This window comes from Aquarana catesbeiana, linkage group LG04 (genome assembly GCF_042186555.1).
Source record: "Aquarana catesbeiana isolate 2022-GZ linkage group LG04, ASM4218655v1, whole genome shotgun sequence".
NCBI classification, from domain to species: domain Eukaryota; kingdom Metazoa; phylum Chordata; class Amphibia; order Anura; family Ranidae; genus Aquarana; species Aquarana catesbeiana.
This window is the reverse complement of record NC_133327.1, coordinates 242852292-242866773: the sequence shown is the minus strand read 5'-3', so window position 1 is coordinate 242866773 and position 14482 is coordinate 242852292. Positions and strand designations below refer to the sequence as shown.

General features: G+C 42.8%; 1 protein-coding gene across 5 annotated transcripts in view; it reads left to right on the top strand.

The window, feature by feature from the left end:
- The window catches only part of DLG1 (discs large MAGUK scaffold protein 1), a gene marked incomplete in the record, with an annotated part of 511316 nt that overhangs the window by 452650 nt on the left and 44184 nt on the right, over window positions 1-14482 (top strand). For 3 of the 5 annotated variants that reach the window (XM_073626325.1, XM_073626326.1, XM_073626329.1), the window contains 2 exon segments: window positions 4454-4495; window positions 4805-4840. In XM_073626325.1, coding sequence (XP_073482426.1) covers window positions 4454-4495; window positions 4805-4840 — 78 coding nt within the window. 5 annotated transcript variants of the gene reach the window in all.

Here is a 14482-nt window from a genome sequence, read left to right as displayed (position 1 = left end):
TCTGTGTTGTTTCACTGCATAAGTGCTGTTGAGGTATGCATGGCATGGTAGAAATATGGGAGCTACCAGTGCTGTCTTGTGTTTGAAGCCCCAACCTCCAGTACTGTTTGCTAAATACTCATTGCTGTCAGTGACTCACAGAATAGTACAGTAGGATTGAGGATCACAGCAGTTTACACATTTAAAAACAAGATAAGTGATGGTTCCCATTTTTTTATTCAGATAGGTTAGCTTTAAATTAAGGCAATCAGAACTTTAGTTATCAGTGGAATATCAGGGCATAATGTGTGCAGTAGTCTCTCCCAAACTGCATTTTTTTATCTTTATGAAACTCCACTCTGTGAAAACATTTAATTTCTCAGTGTCAGGGAAATTTACTGCAGGATGTAGAAACAGCGTTCAAAGATCTGAAAACATTTTGGGTTTTGTGTGGAGTGCCTGCAGGAGCAATTATTGTTTAACATGGCAATAAAAAGTATGTGAACCACTTTGATATAAAAGGACAAGTTCAGCTTTGGAACATGATACGTGTTCCACTAATTTTTAGGGTGCTGGGTGTGTGCCAACATCTGCAGCCTCTCATCACTGCCCACCCCTCCCTCCCACTCCCACCCCTCCCTCCCACTCCCACCCCTCCCTCCCACTAACACCCTTCCCTCCCACTAACACCCCTCCCTCCCACTCCCACCCCCACCTATTCCCCCCTACTCCCACCTCTTCCCTTCACTCCCACCTCTTCCCTTCACTCCCACCTCTTCCCTTCATTCTCCCCTCTTCCCTTCATTCTCCCACTCTCCCCTCTTCCCTTCATTCTCCCACTCTCCCCTCTTCCCTTCATTCTCCCACTCTCCCCTCTTCCCTTCATTCTGCCACTCTCCCCTCTTCCCTTCATTCTCCCACTCTCCCCTCTTCCCTTCACTTCACTCCCACTCTTCCCTTCACTTCACTCCCACTCTTCCCTTCACTTCACTCCCACTCTTCCCTTCACTTCACTCCCACTCTTCCCTTCACTTCACTCCCACTCTTCCCTTCACTTCACTCCCACTCTTCCCTTCACTTCACTCCCACTCTTCCCTTCACTTCACTCCCACTCTTCCCTTCACTTCACTCCCACTCTTCCCTTCACTTCACTCCCACTCTTCCCTTCACTTCACTCCCACTCTTCCCTTCACTTCACTCCCACTCTTCCCTTCACTTCACTCCCACTCTTCCCTTCACTTCACTCCCACTCTTCCCTTCACTTCACTCCCACTCTTCCCTTCACTTCACTCCCACTCTTCCCTTCACTTCACTCCCACTCTTCCCTTCACTTCACTCCCACTCTTCCCTTCACTTCACTCCCACTCTTCCCTTCACTTCACTCCCACTCTTCCCTTCACTTCACTCCCACTCTTCCCTTCACTTCACTCCCACTCTTCCCTTCACTTCACTCCCACTCTCCCCTCTTCCCTTCACTTCACTCCCACTCTCCCCTCTTCCCTTCACTTCACTCCCACTCTCCCCTCTTCCCTTCACTTCACTCCCACTCTCCCCTCTTCCCTTCACTTCACTCCCACTCTCCCCTCTTCCCTTCACTTCACTCCCACTCTCCCCTCTTCCCTTCACTCCCACTCTCCACTCTCCCCTTCATTCTCCCACTCTCCCCTTCATTCTCCCACTCTCCCCTCTTCCCTTCACTCCCACTCTCCCCTCTTCACTCTCACTCTCCCCTTCACTCCCACTCTCCCCTCTTCCCTTCACTCCCACTCTCCCCTCTCCCCTTCCCTCCCACTCTCCCACTCTCCCCTTCCCTCCCACTCTCCCACTCTCCCCTTCCCTCCCACTCTCCCCTCTTCCCTTCACTCCCACTCTCCCCTCTTCCCTTCACTCCCACTCTCCCCTCTTCACTCTCACTCTCCCCTTCACTCCCACTCTCCCCTCTTCCCTTCACTCCCACTCTCCCCTCTTCCCTTCACTCCCACTCTCCCCTCTTCCCTTCACTCCCACTCTCCCCTCTTCCGTCACCCCTTCCTATGACAGTGGGCTGAGGATCTTCTCCCTGCAACCGCTGTCAGTTTGAAAATAGCAGGGCTCCACCAACATGGCTGCATCATTAATTCACAGTTTCCAGATAATTAATGCCTACAAGTACCTTCAGCCATTGCAGCCAACAGCTTGTAGTTCTCAATGTGTCCTCCTGGTCCACTGATCTTCCTGCTCTCGGGTAACTGCCTGCCCATGTGAGTTAAGGGCAGACGATATTCTGAGAGTCTGCGGGAACCTCAGATTGCACCTGCTATCTACTGATCATGGGTGCAATGCTTTGGAGGCTCCCTAGGAAGAAAAAAAAATGCGCTTTTCTTTTTGCAGATCAAAAAAAAAATGTGCATGTATTATTTTTTTTTAGCTTTAAGTGGTATTCTGCAGTAATTTGCCATAAAATTTGATCTGATGCTCATAAACAAATAATTCTAATTTCTAGTGTCTTATTGAACACACCCATTCAAGTTCCCTGCTAAGGATAATTGCTGGGAGAAAATTGCCACCAGCGTAACTTATGAACAACACCTATTACAAAATGAAAAGGTTTCTCTTGTCAACAGTTGTTCAACAGTTTGACAGTATAAACTATGGGAGTAAGCATGTGTCTCCATATTGACGCTGCTCTTTGAGTAGTAAACCCTAAAAATGACGTGCACTATAAGAGACGCAAAGTCAGGGCTCAGGCAAACAGAGTTTAAAAAACATTGCTTATACAGGTGTTGAGCTGCTTTTTTTTTTTTTTTTTTTTCAGCCTGTAAAAGCACCTTTTATGTAAGTCTGTATCCATAGCCATTTATACACAATTTGGAAGAGGAGCGTTTACAGGCTGAAGTAAATCCCACCAAAGGCGCATTCTTGAGAGGAGCATTTCAACAGGAAAAAAATCTAAATGCTATGCACAGAAAGTGTTTGCCCATAAATACATTCCAGTATCCAAAATAAATTAATATTTGGGCCAGTAGAATGCATGTGCGCTCAAATGCTATAAGGGCATAAACACAGAATCAGATCACATGGGTGTTCACACCCATGTGATCAAATTCATGTCCGTTCTGTCAGTTCGCAGTGCGATATGCGAGCTGAAATGGGGGTGTCGTTAACATTGTATTGACACTCCCAGCAGTTTGCATATGGCAGTGTGAACTGCCTTGTGGGTCGGGTGCTATGCCTGAACCCACAGTGGGTTCAAAGGTTTCCGACATCGCACAAGTGTGAACCAGGACTAACGCACTTTTTCAGATGTCCCGTGTGCATGAGGCCTCAAGCTCACTGTGCCTGACCATCAGGCAAGAGCTAAAAGGAAGAGGAGCCATGAGGTCTATCTCCTCTTTCAAGCATAATTTGTAATTCAGCAAATGACTACCACTACACTGCGGTGATTTAGTAACTATAACTACACTATATCACATGATACCTGATAGTTTTCAGGTATCTGTAGTACCTCTGCAGCCTTAAAGTGGTTGCTCCAGTGATGTGCTCTTAGCCTCCTATTCACCATCTCACAAGTAGTAGTCCTACGTTTAAATGGATGAAAGATGTCATTTCCAAATGAATATACAGGTGCATCTCATAAAATTAAAATATCAAAAAGTTAATTTATTTCAGTAATTCAAATCAAAAAGTGAAACTCATATATTTTATATTGATGCGTTACACACAAAGTGATATATTTCCAGCATTTTTCTTTTAATTTTGATGATTACGGCTTACAGGTAGTGAATACCCCAAATTCAGTATCTCAGAAAATTCGAATATTACATAAGACCAATAAAAAAGGATTTTTAATACAGAAACGTTGGCTTACTGAAAAGTATTTCCATGTACAGTGTACTATGCACTCAATACTTGACCAGGGTTCCTTTTAATAACCCATTAAAAATCTTTTTTTCTTTTTTTTTTTTTTTTTTTTATTGGTCTTATGCAGTAATTTTCTGAGATGCTGAATTTTGAGTTTTCACTAGCTGTAAGCTGTAATCATCAAAATTAAAAGAAAAGAAAAAAATGCTTGAAATATATCACTCTGTGTAACGCATCGATATAAAGTTTCACTTTTTCAATTGAATTACTGAAATAACTTTTTGATGATGATCTAATTTTATGAGATGAACCTATATAAATCATTACCTGGCCCCTCTATGGGTTTTTAAATGTATGTACAAGGAGAAAATATCCATTACTTGTGCCCTTAATTCTTCTAGATTCACTGTACTAAAAGTGATATATTGTGCTATGCAATCGTTTATATTATTGCATCATATGGCCATTGTATTCATTCCTGAGTCCATAATTTTTCAGCTACTGTGCTATTCTCATTCATTTCCTCATCCTAAAAAAAGTTACTTATTTTGTTTTGCATTAATATTTTACGTTTTCCTTTTGTCCCCACCTAATGTTTGTGTCCTTCATTTTTCCTCATTATGTTGCATTTCAGAACATGTAACCTCTAATGCCAGCGATAGCGAAAGTAGTTACCGTAAGTCTCTTATGCTTCTTGCTTTCTTGTCAGGACCTGATTTTATTTCTCGTCACACTGTTCTATTCCATAATTTTCCCAGTCCTGTCAAATCATAACAGAACCACTGGGATGAACGTACCAATGTTTGTATTCCAGTATTAATGTTCTTGAATGCTTGAAATTTCTCTATAGTTAAACAATTATAAATCTTAAAATATTGTATATACTCTACCTAATACTCCTGCGTGTAATTGTAGAATGAAAAACAAAACTGTAGATATTGGATTCATCTTTATTTTCATTTCTTTTTTATTGCTAACTTGAAAGTAATCTTGATTACGGATGAGTATGGATGTTCACAAGGTCTATTATACTAATATTTTTCTTTTAGCTTTATACTTTGAAACCTCAAAGTGCTGTTTTTGTTAAATTTGCACTAACAGAAATGTACAGTGCCTTTGCTTTTTAACTATTTTGTTACATTACAGCCTTTAGGTCAATGTTTTTTTTTAATCCAAATTCTATGTGATGGATCAGAACACAATAGTCTAAGTTGGTGAAGTAAAATTAGAAAAATATATACATAAAACTATTTTTCAGAAATAAAAAAACTAATAATTGGCATGTGCGTATGTATTCACCCCCTTTGTTATGAAGCCCATAAAAAGCTCTGGTGCAACTAATTACCTTCAGAAGTAACTTAATTAGTGACATGATGTCCACCTGTGTGCAATCTAAGTGTCACATGATCTGTCATTACATATACACACCTTTTTGAAAGGCCCCAGAGGCTTCAACACCTAAGCAAGAGGCACCACTAACCAAACACTGCCATGAAGACCAAGGAACTCTCCAAACAAGTAAGGGACAATGTTGTTGAGAAGTACAAGTCAGGGTTAGGTTATAAAAAAAAAAATCCAAATCTTTGATGATCCCTAGGAGCACCATCAAATATATTATAACCAAATGGAAAGAACATGGCACAGCAGCAAACCTGCCAAGAGAGGGCCGCACACCAAAACTCATGGACCGGGCAAGGAGGGCATTAATCAGAGAGGCAGCACAGAGACCTAAGATAACCCTGGAGGAGCTGCAGAGTTCCACAGCAGAGACTGGAGTATCTGTACATAGGATGACAATAAGCCCTGCACTCCATAGAGTTGGGCTTTATGGCAGAGTGGCCAGAAGAAAGCCATTACTTTCAGCAAAAACAAAATGGCACGTTTTGAGTTTGCGAAAAGGCATATGGGAGACTCCTAAAATGTTTGGAGGAAGGTGCTCTGATCTTATGAGACTAAATTGAACTTTTTGGCCATCAGAGAAAACGCTATGTCTGGCGCAAACCCAACCCAACACATCACATCACCCAAAGAACACCCTCCCCACAGTGAAACATGGTAGTGGCAGCATCATGCTGTGGGGATGTTTTTCAGCAGTCGGGACTGGGAAACTGGTCAAAGTTGAGGGAAAGATGGATGGTGCTAAATACAGATGTTCTTGAGAAAAACCTGTACCACTCTGTGTGTGATTTGAGGCTAGGACGGAGGTTCACCTTCCAGCAGGACAATGACCCCAAACACACTGCTAAAGCAACACTTGAGTGGATTAAACGCTTCAGCCCCGGAATATTTGGCTGCTGAATGATCAGGCCATTTTAGGGGATTCGGCACTGCGTCGCGGCAACTAACAATTGCGAGGTCATGCGACATTGTACCCAAACAAAATTGTCCTTTTTTTTCCTACAAATAGAGCTTTCTTTTGGTGGTATTTGATCATCTTTGCGGTTTTTATTTTTTGCGCTATAAACAAAAAAAGAGCCACAATTTTGAAAAAAAAACGCTATTTTGAACTTTTTGCTATAAAAAAAAATCCCCCTTTGCTTTTTTTTTTTTTTAAATTGTTTCTCAGTTTAGGCTGATATATATTCTTCTACATATTTTTGGTAATAAAAATCTCAGTAAGCGTATATTGATTGGCTTGCGCAAAAGTTATAGCGTCTACAAAATAGGGGATAGAGTTATAGCATTTTTATTATTTTTTTTTACTAGTAATGGCGGCAATCTGCGATTTTTATCATGACTTTGACATTATGGCGGACACAGCAGACAATATTGACACCATTGGCATTTATACAGTGATCAGTGCTATAAAACTGCATTGATTACTGTAACAATGTCACTGGCAATGAAGGGGTTAACACTAGGGGACGATCAAGGGGTTAACTGTGTTCCCTGCTACATGTTCTAACTGAAGGGGGGATGAAACTTACTAGGGGAAGAGATCGGTGTTCATATTTTGTATGAACACATGATCTGTCTCTACTCCCCTCAGTTTACACACAGAGATCCCGGTTCTCGCTGTGTCACGAGCGATCGCGACCGCCGGGCAGTCGCCTCCGCTCTGGGGGCGAGCAGCGGACACGCGCCCCTAGTGGCCACAAAAAGAAGCGACGTAACATGACAGCGATTCACGCAGCCAAGCCATGTTGCCGCAGTACAGCTGCGGCGACTGGCCGGCAAGAGGTTAAGGGGAAACATGTAAATGTGTTGGAATGGCCTAGTCAAAGCCCAGACCTCAATCCAATAGAAAATCTGTGGTCATACTTAGATTCCTGTTCACAAGCGCAAACCATCCAACTTGAAGGAGCTGGAGCGGTTTTGCAAGGCGGAATGGGCAAAAATCCCACGGGTAAGGTGTGGCAAGCTCATAGAGACTTATCCAAAGTGACTTGGAGCTGTGATAGCTGCAAAAGGTGGCTCTACAAAGTATTGACTTTAGGGGGTTGAATAGTTATGCACATTGACTTTTTCTGTTATTTTGTCCTATTTGTTGTTTGCTTCACAATAAAAAAAATATACAGTGGGGACGGAAAGTATTCAGACCCCCTTAAATTTTGTACTCTGTCATATTGCAGCCATTTGCTAAAATCATTTAAGTTCATTTTTTTCCTTATTATTGTACACACAGCACCCCATATTGACAGAAAAACACAGAATTGTTGACATTTTTGCAGATTTATTAAAAAAGAAAAACTGAAATATCACATGGTCCTAAGTATTCAGACCCTTTGCTGTGACACGCATATATTTAACTCAAGTGCTGTCCATTTCTTCTGATCATCCTTGAGATGGTTTTACACCTTCATTTGAGTCCAGCTGTGTTTGATTATACTGATTGGACTTGATTAGGAAAGCCACACACCTGTCTATATAAGACCTTACAGTTCACAGTGCATGTCAGAGCAAATGAGAATCATGAGGTCAAAGAAACTGCCTGAAGAGCTCAGAGACAGAATTGTGGCAAGGCACAGATCTGGCCAAGGTTACAAAAAAATTTCTGCTGCACTCAAGGTTCCTAAGAGCACAGTGGCCTCCATAATCCTTAAATGGAAGACGTTTGGGATGAACAGAACCCTTCCTTAGAACTGGCCGTCCGGCCAAACTGAGCTATCGGGGGGGAAGAGCCTTGGTGAGAGAGGTAAAGAAGAACCAAAAGATCACTGTGGCTGAGCTCCAGAGATGCAGTTGGGAGATGGGAGAAAGTTGTAGAAAGTCAACCATCACTGCAGCCCTCCACCAGTCAGGGCTTTATGGCAGAATGGCCCGATGGAAGCCTCTCCTTAGTGCAAGACACATGAAAGCCCACATGGAGTTTGCTAAAAACACCTGAAGAACTCCAAGATGGTGAGAAATAAGATTCTCTGGTCTGATGAGACCAAGATAGAACTTTTTGGCCTTAATTCTAAGTGGTATGTGTTGAGAAAACCATGCACTGCTCATCACCTGTCCAATACAGTCCCAACAGTGAAGCATGGTGGTGGCAGCATCATGCTGTGGAGGTGTTTTTCAGCTGCAGGGACAGGACGACTGGTTGCAATCGAGGGAAAGATGAATGCGGCCAAGTACAGGGATATCCTGAACAAAAACCTTCTCCAGAGTGCTCAGGACCTCAGACTGGGCCAAAGGTTTACCTTCCAACAAGACAATGACCGTAAGCACACAGCTAAAATATTGAAGGAGTAGCTTCACAACAACTCTGTGACTGTTCTTGAATGGCCCAGCCAGAGCCCTGACTCGAAACTCAATTGAGCATCTCTGGAGAGACCTAAAAATGGCTGTCCACCAACATTTACCATCCAACCTGGCAGAACTGGAGAGGATCTGCAAGGAGGAATGGCAGAGGATCTCCAGGTGTGAAAAACTTTTTATCTTTCCCAAAAAGACTCATGGCTGTATTAGATCAAAAGGGTGCTTCTAAAGGGTCTGAATACCATGTGATATTTCAGTTTTTCTTTTTTAATAAATCTGCAAAAATGTCAACAATTCTGTGTTTTTCTGTCAATATGGGGTGCTGTGTGTACATTAATGAGGAAAAAAATGAACTTAAATGATTTTAGCAAATGGCTGCAATATAACAAAGAGTGAAAAATTTAAGGGGGTCTGAATACTTTCCGTCCCCACTGGTATATATATCTTCAGTTGTGGGCATGTTCTGTAAATTAAATTATGCAAATCTTCAAACAATCCATGTTAATTCCAGGTTGTGAGGCAACAAAACACAAAAAATGCCAAGGGGGGTGAATACTTTTGCAAGGCACTGTATGCTATGCTTTGGAAGTTTTAATTTACACAGGTTATTTTTGGAACCGTTTTTCTAATTTGGATTGCGTTTGACAGCTTGTGTTGAGGTTTGGAAAGTATAAATCTGCCTGAATGTTTATTTGCATGAGTAATTTGGCTTGCATCATTTCACACTGCATGCATTTTGTATGGTTTATTTGCTGTATTGTATTTATTTTCATGGGAGGTAAGTAGCAATAGGACAGTCCTGAAAAATCCCTGTGCAATGACTTGGAATCATCTCATAGAGAGGTACTATGAGAAAATGTTTTAACTATCAAATCTTGGACTTGTTATCGGTCTGAGATGGCAGAATGATCTAGCCACAGGTTTTTTTTTTTGTTTTTTCTTAGTTTTCAAAGAACCATGCAGTAACATTTTAATGACTTGAGCAGTCATGTTAATGCAGTGGGAGTAGAAGGTAGAGGTTTACCTAATTTTAGGGGAGAATTGTCGTGGTAGTCAACTGGACAAGATGGAATGTTTTCTGTTCTCCATCGATCTCTTGAATCGGACTGTTTGGATCCGATAGACATGATTGTGGCTGAGTGGAAACTGCAGCAAGCCTGATCTGACTACAATTATTATACTTACAATGTATTATACTTAGGGCTGCGTATGTGATTCTGTTTCATCTGACAGTTTATTAGCAAAGTATGGTTTTGCCTTTCTCTGTTTCTCATTTTCTAAAACCTTAAGCAGACCTATTCACTGTCATAATACTGGAACATCCTATACAACTGATGTCACAAATATCCTTTGCACTAAGCCATACTCCCAACAGATGCTGTTTCTGTACATAATCCGATCTGTAATAAAAGATGACCAAGCACTTGGTCAATAAAGACTTTATTGAACAGGAGAGAAACAATTGAAATGTGTATAGATGAATGTTTAAAAAACATAAAACTGTTTTTTCATTCATTGGGATTCAGAGAAATACAAACAAGAACTACCTTAGTATAACCCCCCTTCCCCCCAATTCATGTCATGTAATATTTTTTTCTTTTCTTTTTGCTAGTGTCCTAGATGGGTTCCTTTTTTATCTAGTAAGACAAATTGAGCGATTTTTACTTTCTCGTAAGGTTTTCAGTCAAGACCTATCTATTCAATGTTTTATCTAATCTCTCTAGTGAGGATGTTTCCTCCTTATAAGGATTTTGTTGATGTCTGAAAATCCTCCTAAAAGCCTTCTTTATGTTTGTAGGTCCTTGGCAGCCATTATGTCCATTTGCCAGACTTGTAGTTACCTGGATAAGGCACATGTATAAAGCCTAAGAACCTGTCTTTGTGGACCCTACTCTCTAGAACAATCCCAGCTGACGCTATCAGCTTTGTTGTTTTGAATGTGAATGTACCTCACCAGATCTCTAGAATGTCCCTCATGTCTATTCGTGTGTGCACAATTTTGTTGCTTAAAGCTTTGTTTGCAGAACTTGCTTGTAAAAAGCATCTTCTACACGTTTCTTATTTGCACATCCAAGGACACAGTTTAATGTTACTGCTTGCTGAGTTCTCTGCTGCAAAGGTTACGAGATTTGGATCAGTGTAGTCGTCATAACTTCAATTCTTTTCTGTATATCTTTGATGTTTTGCACATAATCTGGTTTGCTCAGCAGTACCCTATGGTGAGTGAGTTCACTAACAAATGAAGGTATACCTTCATTCCAGTAGTTAAATCTCTAAGCAGGACACTTGTCCAGTGGACAAGGTTCTGGTATTTAAAGGATGCCTTGGACAAATAAGCATCCTTTGCTCTGGTGGGGGCAGTCTTACAGTTAGTAATTGCGACTGTAAGTTGGGGCCAAAGCCTTAAGGTCTTGCTGTAAGTTGTGGTACCAAAATTATTAAACACATGGAGAATTTTCCATGTGCTCTTGGCTTCTCTGTGGATGCCTTGAAGGACTCCAATTTTCTTAGCTTAGGGGTCTTGTTCATACACATGAGCATGTAAAGTGTTGGTCAGCAGAATCACGCTGCAAGAACCATGTAGAACATTTACCTTCTCAAGTGTAAACTTTGTTTGGTGTTGCTTTGGATGATTACATCCAGAAGGCGATTGTGGGTAAGAGTATGCTGTTACCTGCTTAAAAGGCTAAGTCCACAGTTCAAAAACCTGCCACTCCTTCCAAGAAGCATTCTTTTTGCCAACCAGTCCTTGGGCCTCTAAGATCAAACCCTTATTCCCTACAAAGCCATAGCCTCTAAAGTCCTCACTCTGGTGGGGCAAAACATTTTTGCAGGGAGAGATTGCAAACACCTGGGTCTGCAACATGGTGACTTGCAGATGCAAGCTGGAATTTGAACCTTCCTCTGCTTCATGCTTTCCAATGTTTCTTTGAATCTACAAAAAAAGATTCTCTTTACAAGTTTGATCTTCTTCTATGTCGAGGAGTGATCATTCTGGTCCAGAGGGCGAAAGGTTTGACCATTTCTGCTCTACTAAGATGACAAGTTCTGTGCTCCAAGTTATATAATTTAGAGAAGTCAAAATTCCTATTTCCTAAACGTCTTTCAGGACAGCACCTGAAAGAGTGGCTCCACCCACTCGGAAACAGGAAACACCAGCTCCACCAAACTTTAAAAGGAGGCTTCTCCCCACAGCTCATCCGTTTTTGTGTTTCCTCCAGCAAGGGAACACCTAGTGGGAAGTCAAGGTCTCTCAGGTGCTGTCCTGAGAAGCCAGGCTACCTGCACCACCATACCTTTTTTCTTCAGAGAGCCGTCCCTCCCACACCGCATCCAGAGATGGCTGGTAAGTGGGCTCCTTCTCCCTCTTCAGCTCGGGCAGAGCTTGTACTGCTCATGGATGCCACTCCTAGGCCCGTTTGTCACCTCTACACACCGCTGCCATCTTTTTGGTGATAGAGTAGAACTCGGCCAGCCGGAAGTGAGGTATCCGGCAAGGGGCGGCACCCGGAAGCAGGCGTGCGGTGTCACCACCGGAAATAGCGCAGAGGAAGGAGCGGAGCTGGTGCCTATATTCCGGAGCCAGATACAGCGCGGCAACACCATGATGGATTCAGCGGCAGCAGCGAGTGGGACAGGCACAGGCACCAGCAAGGCCCTGGTAAGTGTTGTATGGGTGGTCTGCCCCGCATACTGTAGTGCCCCTCTCTCTTTGTTTGCTTTACCCCTGGTGGCTGCGGCCTGTCTAACTTTGTAAGGCAAAGTTACCTGAGGTAGTAAGGTGCCTAAACTTGATGCAGCTTTTTCCCAAGTATCCAGATCAACTGACCTGGCATTTGAGGACATGGGAATACTAAAAGATCCCATGGATGAATGAATCAACAGCTGAAGAGGGCCTGGCAATCCATCATGGGTAATCTCAAACCAGCAATGGCTACCACCTGCCTGTCTAGAAATACGGAGTACTGGGTAAACCAGCTAAAAGCCTACATTATAGCAGATTCACCCAAGCAAGAAATCCTTGATTCTTTTTCAACCCTGTCAGCTGCTGTGGCATATATTTCAGATGCACGGCAGAGTTAATAAGGATGACAGCAAGATCGACAGCTTTGACTAACTCAGCCAAGAGAGCTTTATGGTTAAAGACCTGGTCGGTGGATACGGCATCCAAAAGTAAACTTTGTGGTATTCCGTTTATGGGATATTTTTATCTTTATTTGGTCCTGATCTACATTCAGTTTTGGATAGGACAGCTGACAAGAATTAGTCTTTCCCTGTTAAAAAGAAAAAGCAACCAGTTAAATGGCTTTTTCGACCCTAAAGGGCTCAAGTGCAAGGCAGCAAGCCCCAGGAGAAAAGAAGGAATTGGTCAGCGCAAAAGGGCAAAGGCAGAGGAAATGTCCTTTTCCATCCTCTTGCGCCCACCAACAAAACACAAAGACTTTTCATTGCCGGTAGGGAGAAGGCTTCAGGGATTCATTCCTCATTGGGCAAGCATGACAGAAAATCAATATTTTCTGGGCATGCTGTCCCAAGGATACAAAATTGAATTTCCGGATCCCCCTCCAAGAAAGATACTTTGTAACAAACCTGCCAGGGGACACAACAAAAGCCCTAGCTATGAAGAACCTGTTAAAGGATCTGATGCAACAGGGAGTTGTGATTCAAGTCTCACCAGATGAACGTCATCAGGGTTTCTATTCCCATATCTTTCTTTCAAGGAAGCCATCCGGAAGTTTCTGTCAAATCCTCGATCTAAACCATTAAACAAGTCAGTCAGGACAGAAGAGTTTGCATGGATTCAATCTTCACTCAGTCGGGAATCTGTTGACCAAACAATGCTTCATGGGATCGATCAACCTAAGAGATGCGTACCTGCATGTTCCTATATCAGTCCCAGAAATTCCTCAGATGGGGAAGGAGGTGCTGCATCTACAATTCAAAGCCCTCCCTTTTAGTCTTTCATCCGCCCCTCAAATCTTTACCAAGATAATGGCTGAAGCCCTCGCCCCTCTCCTTCTGCAGGGAATTTCAGTAATTCCATATCTGGACGACCTCCTTTTCTTTGCTCTTTCCAGGGAAAATTGCAGTCAGACCTGAGTGAGGCCTTGGGTTGGATCGTGAACCTACAGAAATCAAATCTCGATCCAAATAGATTTGGTGGAACAAAGAAACTTTCTTCCGGAGGAGAAGAAAAACAAAGTCAGAGGTAGCAGCTATGCTACAGATGAATCAGGAAGGTTATGTCAGCCCTGGGAACCTTAACCTCAACGATGCTGGCCATTCATTGGGCAAGGCTCCAGTTCAGACCTCTCCAGAGTTTTATCTTAAGAGTTTGGAACCACAGTTCAGAAACCTTAGAGACAAAGGTAAAGCTCCCCACCAGGGTCAAGAGAACCCTCTGTTGGTGAAGTCAGCCAGTTTTGTCAAAAGGCTTACTATGGTCTTTCCCGACTGAAAGAAGAGTGACAAAAGATGCCAGCAGTTGGGGATGGGGGCCCACTGGGACCAGAATCTAGCACAAGAAGTTTGGTCCTGAACCGAGGCAGGAAAGTCCTCAAATTGGATGGACTTAAAGGCAGTTGCCTTAGCATTGGCTGCCTTCTCTCCAAACCTCCAGGAATCCCACGCAAAGATTCTATCAGACAATGCCACTACCATGGCATACCTTAACAAACAAGGGGGCACAAAGAGCAAGGCTCTTCTGTTGCTGTCAGCTGAAATCCTGGAGTGGACAGAGAATCATTTACTCTCCCTGTCAGCAGTGCATCTCAAAGGCACGCTAAACAAACTAGCAGACTTTTTGAGCTGATGAAAAATTCAGGAAGCAGAGTGGAGCTTGAATCCAGAAATGTTTTCATTGATCACCAGGATGTGGGGGTGTCCACAAGTGGACCCATTTGCATCCAAACACTCAGCTCTCTGCTCTTCTCTCTGCAATGAGACACTGGTTCGCTAGGAAAAGATGCCTTGGCAC